General features: G+C 42.8%; 1 protein-coding gene across 2 annotated transcripts in view; it reads left to right on the top strand.

Moving 5' to 3' along the window:
* The first annotated feature begins 4,906 nt into the window (after positions 1-4,906).
* Positions 4,907-25,957, top strand: part of mtf1 (metal-regulatory transcription factor 1) — a 90,062-nt gene continuing 69,011 nt past the window's right edge. For both annotated transcript variants that reach the window (XM_080211676.1, XM_080211677.1), the window contains exons 1-2: positions 4,907-4,966; positions 11,335-11,829. In XM_080211676.1, the coding sequence (XP_080067802.1) occupies positions 11,371-11,829 (459 nt within the window). In that variant the 5' untranslated portion in view covers positions 4,907-4,966; positions 11,335-11,370. The remainder of the gene's footprint in view (positions 4,967-11,334; positions 11,830-25,957) is intronic.

Here is a 25,957-nt window from a genome sequence, read left to right on the forward strand (position 1 = left end):
TCAACCCTTCACCCGCAATACCAAACCATGCACTCACTCCCACCACCCCCATTCTCTCCTTCCCATCCCATCCTAAACTCAATGCCTGTGAACTACATTGATATTCCCAAATCTTTGCAAATCTGAACCTTAGGTGAATTCTGGGCTTGCGATCTTATCTCCCAGCTTTAACACACACAGGCTTATAGAACGAAAGGAAAGTTATAACCCAGAAGGAGATCATTCGTCCCACCTTGTCCACGCCTGTCCAGGGACACCCAGGTGCCCTTTCAAATCCCATTTTCCTGCAATTGGCCCATAGCCCTGTAGCTTGTAGCTCTAAGGTGCAGATCCAGATACTTTTTAAGAGTTCAGGGTCTCTGCCTCCACCACTATATTGGACAGTGAATTTAAGACACCCACCACCCTGTGCATGAAACAGTTTTCCTTCATGTTCCCTCTACAGTTACTTCCACTTCTCTCGAATCTATAACAGAAAATGTTGGAAAATCTGGACTTGAAACGTCAGCTCTTTTCTCTCCTTACAGATACTGCCAGACCTGCTGAGATTTTCCAGCATTTTCTCTTTTGGTGTCAGATTCCAGCATCCACTGTAATTTGCTTTCATCTCTTGAATCTATGTCCCCTGGTTCTAGAATTCTCCACCAAGGGAAACAAATTTATCCTGTCCACTCTATCTGAGGGCGGCACGGTGGTTGGCACTGCTGCCTCACAGTGCCAAGGATCCGGGTTCGATTCCTGGCTTGGGTCACTCTCTGTGCGGAGTCTCCACATTCTCCCAATGTCTGCATGGATTTCCTCCCACAGTCTGAAAGATCTGCTGTTCAGGTGCATTGGCCATACTAAATTCTCCTTCAGCGTACCCGAACAGGCGCCGGAGTGTGGCAACTATGGGATTCTCTCAGTAACTTCAGTGCAGTGCTAATGTAAGCCTACTTGTGACAAATAGTTTATTTTTATTCACCTATCTCTTCCCTCATAATTTTGTACATCTCTATCAAGTCACCCCTCAGTCTTTGTTCCAAGGAAAATAACCCAACTATCCAATCTCTTCTCATAACTACACTTTTCTAGCCCTGGGAACATTACATAGAGGTTTACAGAATGGAAACAGGCCCTTCGACCCAACTTGTCCATGCTGCCCTTCTTTTTTTAAGCCCCTAAGCTAGTCCCAATTGCTTGTGTTTGGCCCATATCCCTCTATACCCATCTTACCCATGTAACTATCTAAATACTTTTGAAAAGACAAAATTGTACCCACCTCTACTAACACCTCTGGCAGCTTGTTCCAGACACACACCACTCCCTATGTGAAAAAATGTCCCTCTAGACACTTTTATATTTCTCCCCTCTCACTATAAACCCATGCCCTCTAGTTTTAGACTCCCCTACTTTTGGGAAAAGATATTGACTATCTAGCTGATCTAGGCCCCTCATTATTTTATAGACCTCTATAAGATCACCCCTCAGCCTTCTAAGCTCCAGAGAAAGAAGTCCCAGTCGATTCACTCTCTCCTAATGACTAAACTATCAAATCCCAGTAGCATTCTAGTAAATCTTTTCTGCATTCTTTCAAGTTTAATAATATCCTTTCTGTAACATTCTTTTTTCTGCACTCATTCTCGTCTAATAATATCTGTTCTGTAACACCCTTGTAAACTTCTTCTACACTCTCTCCAGAGCAGTTGTCTTTCCTGTAATATGGTAACCAGAACTGCACACAATACTCCAATTGTGGCCTCACCAGTGTTTTATACAATTCCAACCTTATATATCCTTACTTTTATATTCTCTTTCTTGCCAATGGAGAGTATTCCATATGCCTTCTTTACAACCTTGTCTACTTGAACTGCTATTTTTAGGGACCTGTGTACTTGTATGTCAAGATCTGTCACTTCATCTATGCCTCTTAGTATATTTCCATTTATTGTATATTTCCTACAACTCTTTGATGTCCCTAAATGCATTATCTCACATTTCTCTATGTTAAAATCCATCTGCCACCTTGCTACCCACTTCACCAACCCATTGATATCGCTTTGGAGATTATAGCTATCCTCTATACTATCCATGACTCGGCCAATCTTTATGTTGCCTGCAAATTTTCTAAACATCCTCCCCACGTTCATGTCTAAATCGTTAATATATGACATAAACAGCAAAAATTCCTTCACCAAGCCCTATGGAACATCACCTGAAACAACTTACTATTCACAAGGACGTCCATTGACCATTGCCCTTTGTTTCCTGTTTATAAGCCAACTTCTAATCCAATTTGCCACATTACCCTGTATCCAATGGGCTATTACTTTTTTGACCATGTGGGACCTTGTCAGACGCCTTGTTAAAATCCACGTACACAACATCCACTGCACTACCTTCATCAACTCTTGTCACTTCCTCAAAGAAATTGATCAAGTTTGCGAGGTAAAGCCTTCCTCTAACAAATTCATGCTGAACAATGCGTCTTCTGTGATTGCCAACTAGTGCGCTGTGAAGACCTCCCCCCCCCGACCCCCAAGCGTGCTTTGAGAAAACATTCAAAATGATTAAAAATTTATTTAATTAAACTAAAACTAACCTTTGTCTTCAGCTCTGTGATTGACATCTCCAAGACCCAATGAATTGGGAAAGAGCCACGAATGAGTAGTTTAGATTTTTTACATTGGTCAGGCCCATATGCATGAGCAACGGGACTTGGAACTGAAGACAAAGGTCCCCATGTGCACCTGCACACAAAGAGAAAACTCAAAAGGGTGCAAAAACCCTGGGAGAAGCAGGAGAGACAGAGAGAAATGGCACATATGGGGCTGAAAATCACAATATTGAAACTATGCAAAAACTTGTATGTTATAGTTCAGTTAATACCTATGAGAATAGCATAATGCTGAGACTTCAGTCCTGCATTCTGCTTTTCTCTTGTTTAATTACGTTATCGATTTTTTCTCATATTTCATTTTCCTACCTGAGGTAACAGAACTCAAAATATTAATGCAAAAGCAAAATACTGCAGATGCTGGAAATCTGACTTAAGAAGGAAAGTTCTGGAAAAAACTCAGATAATAAGGCAGCATCTGTGGAGGGAAACAGTCAACATTCATGTTGATGACGGATTCAAAATATTAAATCTTGTATGAACAGGATAAATTATTTGCAAACTGTGTTTTTAAGAAAACCAAAGGTAGTTATATACAGTTTATGGGTGGAATTTTGCCAAAAGTTTCTAAGCACTATAACAATGCGAAGGTGGGAATCCTCCATGCCGGTCTTTTGGGCGAGTCCGGCACTGCAATCTTCTGGCACTGTCACTGTCAGAACCTAAGTACACAGGAAAGCCAGCTTCAGAGCACTGTGGTGCAGGGCATCCCAATCTGGCAGTGACTCAGGAGACCACCTCCTACTCACCACCACAATTGCCTGACCAACATAAAAAATCTAACTGTGCACATATGACTCTTTCCCAGCTAACGTTTGACTGGGAGGCCCAAGGCTCGTCAGGTCTTGGAGATGCAGACCGCAGAGTTGAAGACAAAAGTTAATTTTGGTTGAATTACATGAATTTTGACTCATTTTGAAGCTGTTTTCGTGGTAATTTGGTGGAGGGTGGGGGTCTCCACAGCACACTGGTTGGGAACAACTGGTCTACTAACTTTACCATTATGCTACCGTCTCTGCTATTGATGCGAAACAAGTGCATCAAAACGAGGGGAAGAAGAGAGAATGAGGTGAATGATGGTGATGAGAGATCTGGATGACCTTCCAACAAGGTGAGGGATAACCTGGGTAACTAACCTTTTTTTTTTAAGTTTAATTATTAGTGTCATAAGCAGGGTTACAAGAAAAATGAAGTAAGTGTGAAAATCCCCTAGTCGCCACACTCCGGCACCTGTATGGGGACACCGAGGAAGACTTTAGCATGGCCAACGCACTTAACCGGCATGCCTTTCAGACTGTGGGAGGGAGCCCACGAACGTACAGATTCGCACAGCGACGCAAGCCAGGAACTGAACCCGGGCCCTGGGCAATGTGAGGCAGCAATGCTAATTACTGCGCCTTCCGCTTACCATAATAAGTGGCATCACCTTCCCTGATTCTGGGAAGTAAAGATGTGCAGGTTAAGTGAACTGACCATGCTAAATTACTCCTTCGTGTCAGGGGGAACTAGCTGGGGTAAATAGATGGAATTACAGGGAAAGGTGGGATTGTTGTCGGCGCTGGCTCCATGGGCTGAATGGCCTCCTTGGACACTTGTCTCTGATTCTGCACCCTCTCTTTTCCTTTTCCATTATGCACTCTATGAACGGTATGCTTTATTTGTATAGCCCATGAGGAAAAAAACAGTTTTCACTGTATCCCAATACATGGAACAACAAGACATCAAATGGGGACGGGGGCCTGGGTGGGATTGTTTCCAGTCCATGGGCTGAATGGCCTCCTTGTGCACTGTAAGAGTTCTATGATAGTGAAAAATAAGAGGAGTTGTGCTATAATACAGACCTCCTTTCGCCAGGTGCACCGTTACCCACACACACACGTCCCCCTGGCGCTTGGAAAGCGCCGGAACTTTCTGGAGAGTTCTGCACGAGGCAGGGGGCGGGGCGAGGGCGAGGGGGAACCAGGATCACGTGATGCCTGCGCTGACGTCAGTGCTGACCTCCGCCCCCGAGGATCGTCGTCGGGGAAACGGGTTGCATCCGCCACACGGACCCCACCTTCCCCCCACCCCCCACTCTCCCTTTAGAGCGGGTGGGGCGGCCGTGCCGGGCCCCTGGAGAGTGGCAGCAGCGGGTGAAAGTTCCTGTTGTTCTGGCCGCCTGTTTGTTTGTTTGTTTGTTTGTTGGTTGGTTGGTTGGCTGGCTGATGAGGGGGGCGGGGCTGGCGCTGCCGCCATCCCGGCGTGCCGCGGGGCGGAGAGCCATGGTGGCGGCTGCGGGGACCGCAACGGCGAGCGGGGCCGAGAGAGCAGGTGAGGGCCGGGGCACTGACTGATTGAGTGTACGTGTGTGGGCCAACCCAGAAGAGAAGCAGCAAGCCTAGGCCTAGGCTTCATGCTGCGGAGAGCTTCTACCCGCAACCCCGGGATGCGGGGCTGTCAGTGCGGCTGGGGCAGAGGAGGAGGTTGCTGCGGAATGGAGGAGGAAGGGGGGGGTGCTGGAGTGGAGCAGCGCAGTGAATGGGGGGACATTGAGGGGTGGGTAGAGCACGGGAGGGTGGGGAACGAGTGACTACAGCGTGGAGGCTAGGAGGTTGGAATGGAAGATGGGGGCAGAGTGAGGGGGGGGGGTGGGGAATGAGTAACCAGCGTGGGGGGTGGTTGGGGGGAAGATGGGCTGGGGAGGGGCAGAGCAAGGAGGGGTTGGGGAATGAGTGCAGCGTGGAGGGGGGGACTTGTGGAGGAAGATGGGTTGGGGCTGGGGAATGAGTAACTGCAACGTGGGGTGGGGGAGGATGGGGTGTGGGTGGGGAGGGGCAGAGCAAGGGGGTGGGGAATGAGTAACAGCAGCATGGGGGGTTGTGAGTAAAGATGGGGAGGGGCAGAGTAGGGGGTGGAGAATGAGTGACTGCAGCGTGGTGGGGATTGGGGTGGAACACAATTGAGGAGAGGGCAGGTTAGATGGTAGAGCAAAAATTAATGTATTAGGCTGGTATCAGTCAAACTAATGAAATCGGATGGTTAAAGTCAAACTGATTCTTCAATCATAGATCACTGTAGAGGAGGCCATTTGGCCCATTGAATCTGCACTGACTCTCCACAGCCATACACCCCTATCCCTGTTGCCCCCTCACTTACACATCTTGGGACTGAACTGAAGCATCTGGAGGAAACCCACCCAGATAGAGGGAGAATATGCAAACTCTGCGCAGTTGCCCAAGGCCAGAATTGCTGGTACTGAGAGGCAGCAGTATTAACCACTGTGCAACCATGCTCAATGTCCTTTAGGCAAAGAAATTTATCATCATCTTTGATCTGGCCTGAATAGCATCCAAATCTCAATCCCACACCCGTTGAAACAGACTGCTGCAGATAAGAGGCTAAGAAGATAGCCCATTCCTAATGTGGGCAACTGGGAATGAGCACCCATTATTAGCCTTTTCAGTGATGTCCGTGTCCTTTGGCATAAATTCTATTTAAATTTGTGTTCATTGTAAACTGTTAGATTAGTTTAACCAAAAATTTCACACACACTTGATGTATGTAATACTTGTTTTTAATTCACATTAGCAAGTGAACATAACTTGGGAAGTACCTGCTGATTTAGATCTTGCCAAGCTACGTCTTTTGAGTTCACTGAAATGCTGATTCATTCAAGGCAAATCATTCCATGAAATACTGAGCTTGGATCATGATGTTGTCTATGACTAATCTTTGTATTTAAATTTGTTTGAGGAGTTTACCCACTTGCAGATTTGTGTACAGTGCTCCCAACCTGGATAATGGACAGATTATTAGCTATATTGTTCCACGTACCAAGCATTCAAAGCTAACAAAATTTAAGATGAAGTATTGTAATCTTAGATTTGAATGTAATTTGATAGGTTGACGTTCTTGGATGAGAATTGGACTCGAATCGGATTTGCATTAATCTGGAGTACGTTGTTTAAAATGACCTTGCATTATTGTTAAATTTTAAAATCTAGTGTGTGATGGCACCACATGGAGAATCCAGGTCTTCTAATCCTGTTTGTTCTGCTTTTCCTCTTTTCCTCTCCTCCCCTGAGGCACTGGCTATATTGTTGGGGTACAGATCACTTGGCATGACTGGCTTTGCACCAGTGTCCATATAGTAAGTCAAGGCAATACCCTTCACTTTCGAGCATCGGTTTACTGTGATCAAAATTAGAAACTATTCAGAAGAGTGGTTTGAGATTATAAACTTCAAATATGAAGATAGGTTGAAGATGTGTCTAGGGCGGTGGATAGAGGAGAGCTGGTGGATGTGGTCTTTCTTGATTTTCAGAAGGCGTTTGACAAGCTACCTCACAAGAGGTTATTGCAGAAGGTAAGGGGGCATGGAGTTGGGGGTAGGGTGTTAGTGTGGATAGAGGATTGGTTGTCAAATAGGAGACAGAGAGTGGGGGTTAATGGGTGCTTTTCGGATTGGCGGTTGGTGACTAGTGGAGTTCCCCAGGGGTCGGTGCTGGGGCCTCAGCTATTTACCATTTATATAGATGACCTGGAGGAGGGAACCGAATGTATGGTGTCGAAATTTGCTGATGACACCAAGATTGCGCGGAGGGTGTGGAGAGTCTGCAGAAGGATCTAGATAGGCTGGGCGAATGGGCCAGGAAATGGCAAATGGAATTTAATGTTGGTAAGTGCGAGGTGGTCCACTTTGGTAGGAATAATGGTAGGAAGGACTATTACTTACGTGGCGAAAAACTGCAGCAGGCGACGGTGCAGAGGGACCTCTGGGTCCTTGTGCATGAGTCGCAAAAACCCAGCCTGCAGGTGCAGCAGGTGGTCAGGAAGGCTAATGGGATGCTGCCCTTCATAGCGAGGGGGATTGAATATAAAAGTAGGGAGGTCTTGCTGCGGCTGTATAGGGCATTGGTGAGGCCGCAGCTGGAGTACTGTGTGCAGTTTTGGTCGCCGCACTTAAGCAAGGATATTTTGGCCTGGGAGGGAGTGCAGAGGAGGCTTACTAGGCTGATACCGGAGTTGAGGGGGTTGAGCTATGAGGAGAGGCTGAATAAACTAGGCTTATACTCGTTAGAGTTTAGAAGAATGAGGGGAGATCTCATTGAGACGTATAAGATGATGAATGGGATGGATAGGATAGAGGTGGAGAGACTCTTCCTGCTCAGAAAGGACAGTAGGACTAGGGGGCACAGCCTCAAGATAAAAGGGGGACGGTTTAGAACGGAGTTGAGGAGGGACTTCTTCACTCAAAGGGTGGTGAATCTCTGGCATTCTCTGCCCGTTGAGGTGGTGGAAGTTGCCTTGCTAAATATTTTTAAGACGTGGGTTGATGGGTTTTTGATAAGCGAGGGGATTAAGGGTTATGGGGAGAGGGTGGGAAAGTGGAACTGAGCCACGACAGATCAGCCATGATCTTATTGAATAGCGGGGCAGGCTCGAAGGGCTAGATGGCCTATTCCTGCTCCTATTTCTTATGTTCTAAAGTTGACGATGTTTTCTTTGGAGGAGGAAAAGTTGAGAAGAGATTTTGCGAGAGGTGTTTGAAGTTGGGAGGAGTTTGAACAGAGCGGTTGTGGAAAAATTGGTAGAAAGTTCGAGAGCCAGAGGACAAATTTTAAGATCGTTAGCAAAATAAGCAATGGTGACATGAGGAAAAGCTTCTGTACACAGTAAGTGGTTAGGATCTGGAATGCACTGCATGTGTGGTGGACAATGAAGGCATTCAAGGGGGAATTGGGTTATTATCTGAAAAGGTGGATTGTGCAGAGCTATGGGGAGAAGCTGGTGTTGTGTCACTAAGTAAATTGCTCCTTTGAAAGCCAGCAGATGCAACTGGCCAAATGGCTTCCTGTGCTGTAACTATTCTATGATTATGATTTGTGACTTCTACTAATAGTGTGTTTTCCCACAGATACTTTCGTAATTTATCTGTTTGAGAGAGCTAGCTGAGAGTGAACTGGTTGCTGCATTTCCTGCATAACATTCAGTGTACTTCATTGGTTGGAAAGTCTTGAGGTTGTCATAATGTCGTACAGGTTTACAACACGCAAAGACCCATTTTCTAGTACTTGGTCCATAGCCTTGTTACTATGGTGTTCCAATTGTTCATCTAAATGCTTTGTAAATGTTTAGTGAAAAGTTATATCTAAATTACTTTAAAATTCTAATTTTTGCAAGGCCAATTTTGATGTCAGGCAGGAATTTTCAGAAGTCGATTGGAGGAGTCTGGCAGGCAAAGGGACATCTGGTAAGTGGGAAGCTTTCAGAAGTTCGGGGTGAGCACATTCCTTTTATTGAAGGACAAGGCAGGTAGTGGTAGGGAACCCTGGATGACTCGGGATATTGAAGCCCTGGTCAAAAAGAAGGATGTGGAGATGCCAGCATTGGACTCAGGTAAGCACTGTAAGAAGTCTCAACACCAGGTTAAAGCCCAACAGGTTTATTTGGTAGCACAAGCCACTAGCTTTCAGAATGTTGCTCCTTCATCAGGTAAGTGGGAGTTCTGTTCACAAACGGCATAAAAGCCATAAACTCAATTTACAAAATAATGGTTGGAATGCATTTACAGGTAATCAAGTCTTGAAGGTACAGATAATACGAGGGGAGAAAGGTTAAGCACAGATTAGAGATGTGTATTGTCTCCAGCCAGGGCAGTTAGTGAGATTTTGTAAGCCCAGACAAGTCATGGGGGTTACAGATAGTGTGACATGAACCTGAGATCCTGGTAGAGGCTGTCTCCACTGACATTGACATTGTCTGTACCTTTTTAAGACTTGATTACCTGTAAAGACTTGTATTATCTTGTGAAAATTGAGTTTTTCTTTATATTCCCTGTTTGTGAACACGACTTCCACTCACCTGATGAAGGGGCAGTACTCAAAGCTTGTGCTACCAGATAAACCCATTGGACTTTAACCTGGTGTTGTGAGCCTTCAAATAGAAAGAGGCATATGACAAGCATAGACAGCCGAGATCAAGTGGATCCCTTGAAGAGTATAGAGGTGTCGGAGTATAGTTACGAGAAATCAGGAAGACAAAGGGACATGAGATTGCTTTGGCAAATAAGGCAACGGAGAATCCAAAAAGCTTCTACAAATACATGAAGGTCAAAAAAAATAGAGAATAGGGCCTCTTAAGAATCAACAAGGTCATTTATGTGCAGAGATGGGTGAGATCCTAAATGGATATTTCTCATCAGCATTTACTGTTGAGAAAGGAATGGATGTTAGGGAACTTGGGGAAATAGTGATGCCTTGGTGTACGTATTACAGAGAAGGTCGTGCTGAAAATCTTGAAGTGTATCAAGATAGATAAATACCTAGGGCCTGATAAAGTGCATCGGACATTGTGGGAGGCTAGGAAGGAAAATGCGGGTCCCCTAGCAGAGATATTTGAATCCTTGACAGTCACAGGTGAGGTGCCTGAAGATTGGAGGGTGGCAAATGTGATGCCTTTGTTTAGGAAGGGCTGCAATGAAAAGCTTGGGAGCTACAGGCCGGTGAGTCTAACATCTGTGTGGGTAAGTTATTAGGTATTCAGAGACAGGCATTGAGATACAAGGACCAATTAGGGACAGAAAGCATGGATTTGTGAGTGGAAAAATCATGTCTCGTAAATTTGGGTTTTTTTGAAGGGGTAGCCAAGAAATTAGATGAGGACATTGCAGTCAATGTTGCCAGCATGAACTTTAGCAAGGCCCTTGACAAGTATTACATGGTAGGTTGTCGCAAAAGGTTAAATCTCAGGATCTAAAATTGGTTTGATGACAGAAGACAAAGGGTGATTGTAGAGGGTTGTTTTTCAAACTGGAGGTCTGTGACCAGCAGTGTGCCTCAGGGATCGGTACTGGGTCCACTGTTGTTTGTCACTTAGATTAATGATTTGGATGAGAATTTAGTAGCCTGGTTAGTAAGTTTGCAGATGACATCAAGATTTGTGGCATTGTGAAGAAAGTTATCTATGACTGCAATAGGATCTTGATCAGTGGGCTGATTGGCAGATGTTGTTTAATATAGACAAATGTTAAGTGATGCATTTTGGTAGATTGAACCAAGGCAGGACTTAGTTAATGGTAGGGCATTAAGAAGAGTTATAGAACAGAGATCTAGGGTATAGGTTCATAGCTCCTTCAAAGTGAAGTCACAGGTGATCATGGTTGTAAAGAAGGCACTTGGCATGCTTGGTTTAATTGGTCAGAATAGTGAATACAAGAGTTGGGATGTCCTGTTGAAGTTATACAAGACGTTGGTATGGCCACACTTAGAAGATCTATACAATAATGAGGGGCATAGATAGTCAACATCTTTTCCCAAAGGTAGGGGAGTCTAAAACTAGAGGGCATAGGTTTAAGGAGAGTGATATAAAAGGGTCCAGAGACAATTTTTTCACAGAGCGCTAAGCTTTCAGAGGTTGTATTAAAGGTAGGTATAATTTTTTTCTTTTAAAAAGCATTGACAGTTACGTAGGTAAGGTTGGTAAAGGGGGATATGGGCCAAACACAGGCAATTGGGACTAGCTTAATCGTAAAAACTGGGCAGCATGGACAAGTTGGGCTGAAGGACCTGTTTTCATGCTATAAATCTCTGACTGTATGACTCTAAAAGCAAATCTTTTCCAGTTATGGAAAGCTGGTGTTATGCATTTTTCTGTATTAATGACTCTCTCTCTCTTCCATCTGTTTCATAACTATCCAGAGAATTCCACTATTCTGCCATAATCCAGAATACAACATGGGTGACAATGACCCAGTAAAAGGCAAACTTGTATCTGAGAATAACAATGTCACGTATCATGAAACAGAAGATGATGAAGAGGAGGTGACTAAAGAAGAGAAGATGGGATTTTCTGGTAAAAATGGCCTGGTATCCTCTTCATCTGGAACAGTTTATGATCGGACAACTGTCCTAATAGAACAGGACCCAATTGGCCTTGAAGAAGAGGACGAGGAGGAAGATGAAGACGAAGGAGGAAACAATAATAACTTGGTATCTTTTTTAACTGAAAGCGGAGAGGACAATTTTTATTTGATATCCGATCCTGATGGAATGTCGCAGGGTTACGTCCATCACACCATTTCTCCTGATCAGATTCAGTTCACCATCAACCCGGGATCCACCCCCATGCCCAGGAACATAGAGGGAGCCACACTCACCCTGCAGTCAGAGTGTCCTGAAACGAAGGTTAAAGAGGTAAACAATCAAAAGCAGTTTGGAAGGCTAGCAGATGTTTTTGTTACTTTTTGGTCAAAATACATGTGTAAAGTACTGCATTCCTGTCATCCCTCCCCAGTCCACTGGTGTCTCTCATCTTACCTTTATAATTGCGGCCCACTCCTACCTTTTGTGATGTTGTTTAAGCCTTGCATTTATTTTCCTGTCCCTGTATGTAGCTTTCCATTTCCTCTAACTTTACTGCTCCTATTTTTCTATTCCCAGGCCATTGGCAGCTGGTTCAATCACCACAATCCTGTCCTTTGGAACTACCTGCAAATAATTTCTTCTGTTTTCCCACTTGTGTCTGCAGATTCTAAATTTCAACAGTTTTTCTCTTTCTTAAGTTTAATGTCCACTCTTTTTTTTCCCCCCGCTGATGGAATGCACTTTGAAACTTTGTTTCCTACATGTGAGGAATGCTACAAAAATGTTGTTACATGAAAAAAGAGAACTTTTGCCAACTCTTGTTACATTGAGGCAATAAAAGCTAGCAAGTAATTGACTTGGAAAATACCTTCTGGGATATTTTTTAAAAAGTGGTTTATCTTAGTTTTTTAATCTAAAGCCTGTGTAAAGTCAGTGCTTGACCATACAGCAGTGGCCACCTTTTTTGCAAGGTGAATTATAACGATGTATGCCAAATCAATCCAGTGTGCTGTTCCTATGGAATTTCACTAAGACCTTGTATGCTGTAGATTATCCCTTTGAAAATGTATTCAGTTATTCTATTCGAAACGTTTATGTCCAGACTTAAAAATATAAAACTTAATAGACAAATGCAGACTGGCACATCACCAAGCTAGTTCTGCAAAATTTTTGACAATGCTGAGCAGCAGTGCTGTTATTCAGATTTCTGAATTTGGATGCATTGTATTACAAAAATGTTGCTTTCACATCTGAGACTCCACCTGGGAGTTTTAATACCTCAGGCTGTATTAAAATTGCATTTTTTCACAAATTAAATGTTGCATGTTCTCTTCCTAAATCTTGCAGGTGGTTTTGGAGTTAATTTTGTACTTGAAAGGCAGACTGCAAATTTGTTTAAATGTTTAGGGACAGTAAATGCATTCACTCTGTGGCGATGCTTTTATTAGTCATTGTCCGAGTGCTCAAGAGTAGTGATGGATTTTTTTTAAAAAGTTGACCGTTTGCCACTGAGAAGCAGAGAAACTTGGAAAGGAGACATTTCATGTAGTGAGTTTTACAGAGGAAATAGTGTTACTGCCGCATTTAGGGATAGGTGGCTTACTTTGTGCTGCACACTTTCTTTAACCAACTAAACTTTTTGGACAAAGGGATTAGTTATAAATTTTTATAAGAAAAAGCACAACTGGTTGAAATAATGAATTTGGGGAACTCGTGCCATAGGAGATGCAGGAGGTTGATGTAGTGGTAGTAATGTCACTGGCCTAGCAATCTAGAGGCCCAGGGTTTTGTTTTGGGGTGTGGGTTCAAGTCCCACCATAGCAGCTAGTGGATTTAATTAATAAAATCTGGTATTGATTTGAACAGTAGTGTAGTTGAAGTGATCAAATCGGCTGCTACTGAAAAGTCAAAGTAATAAAACCCAGACCGCTACCATTGACTTAGGCACTGGAAACGATAACAGCACATCTGCCCAACGGCCCTGTAAAGTTCTTACTAACATCCGGGTTAAAATTTGGAGAGCTGTGCCACTTAAACAGCTTGGCAAAGCCATACTCGACTGTATTGTTTCTTGCAGCTATTGCTCAAGTTACCACCGTTAGCATCCTCAAGTATGTCCTGTCCCATCGATAAGAGCACCAGCACAATGGTATATAGCCTGAAGGGCATTGACTGGGAGTCCTCAACATTGACTCCAGATCCCATGAAGTTTGGAAAAGTAATCCCATCCTGATTACACATAGCTGCCCTCCATTAACTGATAAACCAGTACTGCTCTGGGGAAAACACCAAGAGTAGAAAAGACATAGAATGTACTATGGGTGTGCAATTTCAGTAAATGGTTCAGGAGCACCGCTACTGAGTTAGCTGAATATTTGCATGCTGAACAGCAGAAGCTGCTTAGTGTTGATCAAAGCTAAGTGATCCCATAATCAGCAGAATAGATCAAAGCTCTGCAGTCCTGCTACGCCTTGCTGGGAATGGTGACAGACAACTAAACAGGGGCAGAGATCTCCAATATCCTCATCCTGTCTGAAGGAATTCAATACTGCAAAGGCTTTCAGCCCTAACAACATCCCACCAATAGCACTGAAGATTTGTGCCACATCCCAGTCAAGGTGATCCAGTAAGCCACATTGGTATTTATCTGACAATGTAGAAAATTATCCACAAAAAGCAGGACAAATCTATTCCAGCAAATTACCACCTAACAACAGCCTCTTGCTGATCAACTGAAGAGTGATGGAAAGTGTCATCGACATCACTTACACCCGGTACTTGTATAGGAACCTGATCACTTCTCAGCTTGGGTTCCGCCTGGGCCACTCAACTCCTGACATCAGTCTTAGTTCAAACATGGGCAAAAGAGCAGAATTCCAGAGGAGGCAAGAGAGGCCACCTTTGCCTTAAGGCAACATTTGACCAAATATGGTATTAAGGTGGCTTGGCAAAGCTTGAGCCATGGGAATTGGGAGAGGTGCCGGGGTGGGGCAGTTGGGGAGAAGCTCTGCACTAGTTGGAGTTGTACATGTCACAGAGGAAGATGTTGTTGTTGAAGGCCACTCATTTCATCCCAGAGCATGACTGCAAGACTTCCTCAAGGTAGTGTCTTAGGCTGAGCCATTTGCAGCTGTTTCATCAATGACTCTCCTTATAAGGTTAGAAGAAGGAATGTTTGCTGATGTTTGCACAATATTCAGCACCACTCCCAGCTGTACAGATAATTAAGCAGTCTGTATCCATACGCAGGAAGACCTGAACAATATTAGATTTGGGATGAGAAGTGGCAGGTAATATTCATTCCACACAATAGAATTCCCAGCCTCTGACCTGACATAAAGCTGAGGGCAGCAGCTGCATGGGAGCACCACCACTGAAAGCATCCCTTGCAGGCCACTCACCAGCCTGACTTGGAATTATATGTCTGCTTCATTGTTGCTGGGTCAAAATCCTGGATCTTTCTCATAGTGGGTGCACCTACACCACATGGACTGCAGTAGTTTCAACAGGTGCATCAGTACTACTTTCTCATTTGGGAAGAGGCAACAAAGCTGGCTTTGCTTGAATGTCATGTCTCATGATAGAATAACAGGACAGGGAGATGGAAACGCTGAACCAAATCTTTGCTCTTTAAAAGCTGTCTTATTTACTTTGGTCAGTAGTTGTGTGGCTGTTGCAGTGACCAGTTCAAATTGTCTTCAGTAACTTTTGAGAGACACAAAGCATGGAGTGAAATTCTGGTGATGTTGACAGTAATGGGAACTGTTGCAGCTTAAGTCAATACCCTGGAGGGAAAGGAATGTGTTTAAAGACAAAAACACTTGAGTCTTTATAAATTCGTGCAATGGTTACCCATTTGTGTCCAAGATTGGATGGAAATTTTTAAGAACCTGTGTTTTCACTTTTACTGGAATGCTTGTAACTAGGTGATAACAGCTTCAACTGTTTTCAGTATGACAATAGACAACATATAGTTATGACTGTGGTCGTCTCTAATTTGATGCTTATTTTGTAAGCGCTTTGCTACAGGACCAACTTTACAGGAGCTCCTCTGAAGGTGCAAGTGTTTATTTGGAGGCTGCCTAAATTTCTGCTTTATCTCCACATCCTGTGCCCTGATGGAAGCCCAACCTAGCCTCTTTATGTTCCTCTAGTGGTGTTTTGCACACTTGTGGACATTGTGGCTGCATTTCAATCCATTTTACATATATCAAAAAATAATTTGCACAGAGTCTGTCTAGTACTTTGCTCTACTTCCTGAAATTGGGTTCATTTCCACAAATGAGACAGTGATCTTGTTTAATTTGGATGATATCAATCAAAAAGGAACAACTTATCTGAGGTTTGAAATGAAATTCTGATGCTAATTGGTGAAATAGTTGACTTGTGCTCTGTAAATGACACTAGTTTCATTTTAGGCATTTTCAGTTTGAATTTTAAGTGTTTAGAGTTGATTCCTGTGACCAGAGATTACTTCCTAGCTGAACTATCTTGACTCGGGATGGATGAGCATTTACCAGCTGAGTGCTGCATAATCAGGAATTGGTGTGTCTAAAGTCAACAGGCCATTTGATAGCATTAAGTTCCTTTTGGGGGTGTTGCATTTGCTTGGTACCAATGCTATTTATAATTGTGGAATGACTAGATGATTTGGAGTTGGGGACGCAAGTGTCGTGTGTTAAAATTCACAGATGTCACTAAGATGGGTGGAAGGCTAAAATGTGCAGAGGAACCTCAAAGTCTGCAAAGGGACATAGATAATCCTAAATGTTTGGGGAAGGGTCTGGCAGATGGAGTACAATGCTGGTAAATGAGGTCATCCATTTTGGTAGGATTTACAGCAAAATGGACTATTATTTAAATGGTTTTTTAAAAAATTGCAGCATGCTGCTGTGCAGAGGGACCTGGGTGTCCTTGTGCAGGAATCTCAAGGAGTTGGTTTGCAAGTGCAGCAGGTAATTAAGAAGGCAAATGGAATTTTGTCCTTCATTGCGAGAGGGATGGAGTTTAAAAACAGCAAGATTATGGCATGGTAGCACAGTGGCCAGCACTGCTGCTTCACAGCTCCAGGGACGTGGGTTCAATTCCAGGCTTGGGCCATCGTCTGTGTGGAGTTTGCATGTTCTCGTGTCTGTGTGGGTTTTCTCTGGTTTCCTCTCTGTCCAAAGATGTGCAGGTTAGGATGATTGGCCATGCTAAATTTGCCCCTTAGTGTCCTGAGATGCATAGGTAAGAGGGATTAGAGGGTAAATATATAGGGGTATGGGGGTAGGGCCTGGATGGGATTGTGGTCAGTGCAGATTCGATGGGCCAAATAGCCTCTTTCTGCACTGTAGGGTTTCTATGATTTTATGTTGTAGCTGTATAAAGTGCCGTTGAGGCCACACCTGGTGTACTGTGTACAGTTTTAGTCTCCGTACTTGAGAAAGGATACACTGGCACTGGAGGGGTTGCTGAGGAGGTTCACTCAGTTGATCCTGGAGTTGAGAGGGTTGGCTTATGAGGAGAGACTGAGTAGACTGGGAATTTAGAAGAATGAGGGGAGATCTTATAGAAACGTTTATGATTGTGAAGGGAATAGATAAGGTAGAACTAGGGGCATAACTTCAAAATAAGGGGGAGCAGATTTAGGACTGAGTTAAGGAGGAACTTCTTCACACGAAGGATTGTGAATCTGTGGAATTTCCTGCCCAGTGAAGCAGTTGAGGCTACCTCATTGAATGCTCTTAAGGCAAGGATAAATTTTTGAACAGTAAAAGAATTAAGGGTCATGGTGAGGGGTGGGTAAGTGGAGCTGAGTCCACAAAAAGAGCAGCCATGATGTTATTGAATGGTGAAACAGGTTCGAGGGGCCAGATGGCCTACTCCTGCTCATAACTGTTTTTATGACTAGTGTAACTACCACTGCTGTAATCTGTTTGTAAGGAAGGTGAGTTATTCCCTGATCACCATTTTATGTGCAGAATACAGTACTGGATTTAACTTTATCATTTAAAGCACTTTAAACGAATTGTTTGATCTTGGTAAAATAGTTTGTACAGTGGATGTGAAGTAGGAAGTTTCAGCCGGATGTAGTGAAGGGTATGCGATGTATATCCACATTAAACTTTGAGTCTGTGCTCGTTTCCACTGACCTTGAAGTAGTGATTATAAATCCGTTAATTAGCCACACTAGGGACCCCTGTCCTATCCCCTCCTAATGGGTCCTGTAGCTGCTGTAGGAAAAGCTGAAACAGCAGTCTAGTTTAATCACATCAGCTCTGCAAGCAACAGGGCTCTAAGCCAGCAAAGCCTGTACGTTGCTGGCTGGTGATTATTTGACAGTGGACTGGCTGCTTGTAATAGATGGCTAACTTTGTGTTTTGACTGGTTGAGGAGGATGGTGTGTGTTGATTAGCTGTCAGTGAGTGGGGATTTTGTGACTGCTGATTGTAGTCATGTAAGTGGTTCGAGGACAATGCCTTCTAGTAGTTAGCTGCTCATTATGACCCAGTTGCATATGGTGAGTGAGTTTCATGGTAGGCACTGATGAACTACACGGTACAATGATCATCAGTGGAGTATGTTTTTAAGTGTGTTGAAGTATCAAGGGAGATTGCTGTATTATACTTCACATTATTACTTAATATGTGAAGAATTTATTTCTTAGGAGCCCAAGACACTTGCATTTAGAAATACATTTTATCTCTGATGTAAACAGCATTTACTGAACATAGAGGCCATTCAACCATCTGGCCTGTTTCTGCTTCTCACAAATATCCTTGCTTCACATAACTCTATGTTCCCCATTTAGAAGACTAAGGTGCATGATCACCTCCAAGTCTGACTTGGAATATTTCACCATTCGTTCACTGCTGTGTTGAAATCCTGGGACTCACCATCATGGCAGTAGCCTGACTATGGACTGCACCAGTTCATGAAGACAGTTTCCCAACACCTTTTGGGCAACTACAGACGGCCAATAAATTGCTAGTTATGCTGAATCCAGTGAATGAATAAGTTAAATAAAAAGTGCATTTGCACAAATGAGTTCTATGTTGTAACCACACCTGGGTAAAAGAAAAACATCTGAATTCCTTATTTAATCTATTCGTGACTCTCCTGCATTTAGGATCCTTATATTTCCATTTGGTGAGTTGAAAATTCTTACCTGGCAGGAGTGAATGAATTCATGATTAGCGAGGAGACCAGACTAACCGAGGCTTTATCTGATGGAATTTTTCAAACCCATCTTGACCTTTTTGGCTAAGATGAAGCAGGAGATCAAGCACAGGACGGGGTGCTATGCATCATCTTTGGATAATGTTTGAATCCAAGATGAGGTGCAAAGTCTTGTCAGCTTGGATTTGGTTTGTCCCTTGTGATGACATGATTGGATTTGTGTTGAATTGACTTTTTGATTAGAAGTAAAGTACTGAAAGGTATCAAGAAAAAAAATCCAAGTTAAATTCACCTTTCACCTCTGTAGTCTTTGCCTGTGTAATGTTGAAGGATCTATGGATGCCAGTCACCTCGTATACTCTGCCTAAATGGTCATGTTGTGTGAGAGCCCAAGTAATGCATATCTTGTGTGGTAACTTCAAACTAATATATTTAGCTTAGTGGAATAAATGATTTGTAAAGAGCTCAGTCCTGTACTCTACCTTAATTTTAAGTGTCGGTGTACTGTGCAAGGATATTTTTACTTGCAAATGCTTGGAAGATTTTATTGGGTGCATGTATATCATCTCTTGACCGTTCATATTTATTTCAATTTGCACACTTTACCATCCCCATGTAGGCTTGCATCAGACAATGCATCCATTTCAGTTCATTTATTAAAATTACTATGTTCGATTTAATTTAATAGCAGAACCTTCTTTGGTACATTACAAATCATTCAATGCTGACTCTATTTTCATATTCGAATAAGGTTTCAAGAGTCTGCCTGATTGTTGCTTTCATCTTGTTTCCTTGTCATGTTTTATTACTTCTGTGCTGTAAAGCCATGTTAATTGTGCAGTCTTGGCTGAGCAGCAATTTGTTAATCATTGGAACAAGCAGTCATTGCCTTAACAAAAACCCACACCATTCCCAAAGCATGTCAACGAGATTGTTCTGTTTTGATGTCTTTGTGACCTGGTGTTTAGGGCGCTGAGCTGATAAGGACAACCTCTGGGGCTTCAGGCTTGAATCTCATTACAGTAGGTGGTTAAATTTGACCTGGGGTGGAGAGTGGTGCATGCAGCAGCCCATGCAACTGAAAATTATACTGGTTCATGTGTTCACCAGTTACCTGCCCTATTTTTGCAATCTTGTGGAGTCTGTGGACCATGTCTGTTACATATTTTAGGCTGCACTCCCTTTTCAGTTATTTGAAAAATTTTGTTTTGTTTGCACTTCAGGTCCATGTTCCTGAGCAGCATGGTGAAGGAGGAGGACTGCCTCATGAACCTGCTCCAGGGCCTAGCCAAATGCACAGTAAACAGATCCAGGTAGCAGGTGACCGAGGGGATCTTTGCCCTCCTTGCTTTATTGAAAGAAAAGAACAACACAGCACGGGAAACTTTTTGTTTGCTTTAGTTTTCTTCAAAAAGAAGATGGTCTTCTCGGCTTAGATCTCTTGATCACTAAGACCATCCACTTTGACAAAATTGTGCAGTTCCATATTCAATGGCACTGAACACGTCATTTTATATTGTCCTCCACAAGCACGATTATTCCAATACTTTCCTAGCTGCTGTTTTTCCAACCTTTATAAACGTAGGAGCAGATAAAAACAGGGATTTCTACCATAGTGAGGAACCACTTAACAGGTTTATAATTGCTCTATCAAGATTGCTGGAAATAAGCAGAAACCCAACCCAAGTGGCTAGGGTGAAGCTTAGAGGGGTTCCTTCTCATGGGACACTGGCAACAAGTTCTGGGCCAAAAGCAGTTGTATCGATGTGGAGAATCTTGATTCTGCTCCCCACAACTTTCTCTCTCTCTCGTTTGGAGCTGTTTCCCCTGTTCCTTTAACTTCACTGGATAGGACCTTATTCCTGTACTTGTCCCTTGACTTAGTTCTGGGCCTTTTTGTCCAACTCCTTGGTTTTTGGGCCTTTGTTCTTTTGGGAAATCTGCTTTCTGCAGTTTCTTCTCCTGTATCCAGCTGCTCCTGGCATTTGCTTCCAACTAAACTAAAACAGCCTTATTTCTCCCTGGGTGTTGTGTGGATCCCACTGCAAGGCAACAGCTCCCTCCCCCTATGATAACATGGCTCAGCATTTCAAGTTATAAAAGCTCATTAAAACACAGGTACACAAACAAAACCACAAGATATGCAGGCATCACTCTAAAGTGAAACCAAAACTGATTTCCTCCACCAATACAAATGCAGAAATATAAATTAAACTTGAACTTAAAGCTGTAGCTTATTCCTAACATGCATATGCGGAGTGTTTTGTGAGCATGCTATGTTCAGAGCATTTTCTTGCGTTCCTTTCCATTTTATGTGCAGCATATCAAAAAGAAAGGCATTGTTCTATCCTTCAAATTTTATTAAATGAATATATTTGCATAATTTTAATAAAACTAGTGATCTTTACATCCTTGCTGTGAGCAGCACTTTTTAACGGAGCTATTATACTATGAAACACAATGCATAGTTATTTTGGTCAATTTGTGTTTGTCTGTCCTTGCAAGGCCACAAAGTCTAATTGCTATGAATGTGTATACTTGGTTTAGTTGCACTTTACCAAACTAGACAGTGAATGTAAATTACAACTCCAGGTCAGGGAAAAAGCAACATGACATTTTGGCGTTCTCTTTTGATCTTTTTGGCAATTCAAAACATGATGAATATGAAAACCATTTCAAAGCACCTTGCACAACCTCATCATCCTGAAGAGTTGCACTACTGTGTCTCAGCGCCAGTACTTGAATCCAGATCCAATTCCCAGCTTGGGTCACTGTCTGTGTGGAGTTTAGATGTTCTCCCCATGTCTGCATGGGTTTCCTCCTGCAGTCCAAAGAGGTGCAGGTTGGGAAGATTGGCCATACCAAATAGGGGATTGCAGCCTGTGCCTACTGTAGGGCAGAGCCCCAGTTTTTACATGCTTACTACATGGTTGCTCAATGATTCTCCTGGAAAAAAAACCCACTCTTTGTGATCACTTGCTCTGTTTTCATTGGTCCTTCAATTTAGGTGACTCATTTCTGCTGTACTGTCTTGAAGTGATAGAAACCGCATGCATAACTGTGATGACCGCATAATGTGTTTATTATTACTTGAGAAATAAATCTTGACCAGGATGCTGGGAAGAACCTCCCTTTGAAATGGTGCCATGAAATCAAGATAGCTACTTTAGAGGACAGACATTCTATTTAAATAATTGTGCCTCTGAAAGAACAGCATTCCTTCAGTACAAATGTTGAACCTCCTGCAGCAGCCAAAAGTGGAGACCAGAAGTTGATCTTGACTCCATTTTAGATTCATTCACTGAATGTGTCGCTCCTGAATCCATGATCCACGAGTATCAACGCTGGCCCTTTATATTCGTTCAGTACCCATAAATAACCATGTTCCTTTATCTAGTGAGTGCCCACCATCTGTACATACTTAACCTTAATTTATGTAATTAAAACACCAGTGGAGTTTCTATGGCATGGGACTTGAACCCACAACCTTTTGATCAGACACTGGTTTCATTACTAAGTCATGGCTATAATCCTTTTACATAGGTACAATTATTGCAACAGAAGTTTGATTGCCAAAGTTCTGGAGTAGCAGCCCAAATGATAGATTCTCCATTGTCAGAATATATTTATGGTCTTATAGACTGCCCTCTAGTCTTAACCCTACCACAAAGAAGTCAAAAGAAGTCAGTGGAAACTGTTCTATTGGTTCTATATTGCATTGCTCTTCTGTATTACTGGAGGGAGTTCTGGTATTTTCATTGTTCAGTGCGGACCTCTACAACAGAAACCTGATCCAGCCTGATTACAGGGCTAGATACTTAACATATTTGTGTTGTAAATATTTTAGCATGACCTTGAAATGGTTTGCTTACTCCTGTGTGAAGTACCTGCGATTCCCAGTGTTCTGGCCAATATTATTTTCTCAACCACATTGCCAAAACAGATCTCTCTAGTCGTAATCTCAATTTGGGGACCTTGCTGAATGCAAACAGTAGTTGATACTAGATCAATAAATTTTAGATCGAGATTTATTTTTCTAAGTGGTGAGTGTTTTTACATAGGCTGCAGATCAGCCATTGTTTCATTGGTGGAAATGGTCTCAAAAAGCCCTGTTTCTGTTGGAATGAAAAAAACTACAGTGACGCTGCACACCAGAACATTGCTGTGATAGAGCTGCTTGTCTTTTGGATGAGGTGTTAAATGGAGACCTCTGAAGAAAAATTATCTGGTTGCTGCTGCTTGTTGAAGTTTGCCTAATACAAATTGGCTACTAGGCTTCCTGAATTGCAACATTGACTGCACCTCATACCTAATTGCCCTGAGGTCTTGAAAGGTTCTTTATAAATGTTGGTCTTTCTTTCTGACTATGTCCAGTTGGATACAGGAATGTAGCGAGAGGCTTATTGGAGGCATCAATTTTCCTTTGTGTGGGTGTATGGCTCAAAATAATCCGTGGCATACACTGCATAGCAAAACAAACAGGCTGCGCAACATCATCTATTCCTTTAATGTGCATATAAATGCAGCCGAGCAGTAATTTTGGAGACTGCAGTGCAGTGAAGCAGCCACCCTCAACAAAATGTGTGAACTAAAGAAAAAAATCAGATGGAACATTGTAGGCTCATGTTGCATTCAGACTGAGTGGGTATGCTGTTCGCTATCTGATTAGATAAACCAGCTCCCCTATCCTCATGGTAGAATCTTTGGCCTGCATTTTCTGATGTATGTTTAAGTTTACTTAGTGTCGCAAGTAGGCTTACATTGGCAGTGCAATGACATTACCATGATACTAATAAAAAAAAAGCTAGAGATTCACAATTTTACAAGGAATGATTTTACTCTCTCCGAAGTAAAATAAAACTTGTTCACACAAATGAGCCACATCGTTCTTATATAGTTTTGAAATGAATATTATATTAAAATTTCAGACTATTTATATCCATCTATAATTGTACAGAATCATTTAGAGGTTTACAACATGGAAACAGACCCTTCGGCCCAACTTGTCCATGCCACCCTCTCTTTTAAAACCCCTAAGCTAGTCCCAATTGCTCGCATTTGGCCCCTATCCCTCTATACCCATCTTACCCATATAACTATCTAAATGCTTTTTAAAAGACAATTATGCCCACCTCAACTACCTCTGGCAGCTTGTTCCAGACACCCACCACTGTATGAAAAAATTGCCTCTCTGGACACTTCTGTATCTCCCCTCTCATCTTAACCTTGGGCCCTCTAGTTTTAGACTCCTCTACCTTTGGGAAAAGATATTGACTAGCTGATCTGTGCCCCTCATTATTTTATAGACCTCTAAGATCACCCCTCAGCCTTCTACGCTCCAGAGACAAAACGTTCCAGTCCATCCAGCGCCTCCTTATCTCTCAATCCATCGAGTCCCAACAGCATCCTATACCTGTTAGTGTACACTGGGGCATTGCTATAAAGTGGTCCACTGTAATGCAGAACTTGGAATAATGCAAGTCTGTCTTTTCAGTTTATCCTAGCAGTCAGCATTGCCACATTTATATATTTTATTTAGTAGATAAATGTTTTGAAATATATTTTAAGGGTCTCCTAGTTAAACACAAGTAAACCCTAAGTGTCATTTTGCAGGCTACTGAAACCTTCGTGCTTGGGAGTTATCATGACTTCGGTTTTAAAAATAACTTGGAAACAAAACTACAGTTTGTGAAAATTACTTCCTTTTTGATTTTTGCTAGATGTGCTTTCCCTCCATCATAAGGTCAGAAGTGGGGGTGTTTGCTCATGACTGCACTGACCGTCCATGTCCAAATGCAGCAAGACCTGGACAATATCCACGTTTGGGCTAACAAATGACAAGCAACATGCCACACAAGTGTCAGGCAACGACAATCAGAGTATCTAACCAGCAACCCTTGACATTCAGGGGCAGTACTATCGCTGAATCCCACTCCATCAACATCCTGAGGGTTACCATTAACTAGAAACCAAATTACGTTCACCATATAAATACTATCTCTGCTAGAGCAGGTCAAAGGTTAGGAATCCTGGGGCAAGTAACTCTTAATGCCCCAAAATCTGTCAATCATGTACAGGGCACAAGTCAGGATTGTAATGGAAAATCTCTACATACCTTGAGTCCAGCTCCAATAACACTTGAAGCTCGACACCATCCAGGATAAAGCAGCCAACTTGGTTGCCAGTCCTTCCGAAAGCATTCAATCCCTTCATCACCATTGTAGGTGGTGCTAGGCTGCCAGTGGCCAAGATGCAGTACAGGACCTCACCAAGGTTCCTTGGGCAGTATCTTTCAAACCCATGATCATTACCACTGAGAAGGACAAGCAACAAATAACTGGGTACCCCACCACCTGGAGGTTCCCTATCCAAATTACTTACCATCCTGACTTGGAAATTTATCACTATTCCTTCACTGTCACTGGGTCAAAATCCTGGATTTCCTCCCTAACAGCACTGTGGGTCAACCTACTGCAGTGGCTCAAGAAAGCAGCTCACCACCATCTTCTAGCCAGGGACACCCACATTCCATAAATTAATGAAAATGTGTTTGCAAGGGTGAAAAACAGCATGGTGATGGGCAACCTGTTCAAAAATCTACTACGGAACTTGTTTTTTTGGGGGGGGGGCTAGCGAGGAATATGCCACTTTGACAGAGAAATAAACGTTTACAAACTGGAGCCGAGAGTTTATGGTTTTGCTGTTTTCCCGTACAGGCTAAAATTCTTGCCCATGTCTTCAAAACCTAGCATAAGATGAACACAACTCCTAACAAGATAAGGCCCCTATGATGGTCTGTAACAGAAGGGGCCCCATTATGTACTTAAGTATTGGAAGTGTTCCTTTTTGTGTCAGTAATCACGTCCTGAAACTGGCTAAAACGCAAGTATTGTGCAGTGGAGCCTCGTTTCTAACTGTAATAACAGTAATCATGACATGATGATTTATGGCTTTTAGCAGCAGTCTCTCTGGACTGATTCCACTTCAGTGAGCTTAGCCATTGGTGTAGTATCAGACATTATTCCTTAGTTTGACCACCTGTTACCTTGTAAACACTTTGACCTAGGGTTCCTCCATATTCAGTGCTGTAAGTAATTATTTATTGGCACTTTACAACGTGGATGTTTTAAGACAACTTTATATTTGTGATGAGAGCAAAACAAAATTGGAAAAGCTCAGTAGGTCATGCAGCAGCTGTGAAGAGAAACTGAGTTAATGTTTCAGGTCAATGACCTTTCATCAGAATTTATCATTGTGCCAGTCTTGGCTTAAGGTTTTCAGGCTGCACTTGTAAGTC

Source organism: Carcharhinus amblyrhynchos, chromosome 24 (assembly GCF_965287045.1).
Source record: "Carcharhinus amblyrhynchos chromosome 24, sCarAmb.v2.hapA, whole genome shotgun sequence".
NCBI lineage: Eukaryota > Metazoa > Chordata > Chondrichthyes > Carcharhiniformes > Carcharhinidae > Carcharhinus > Carcharhinus amblyrhynchos.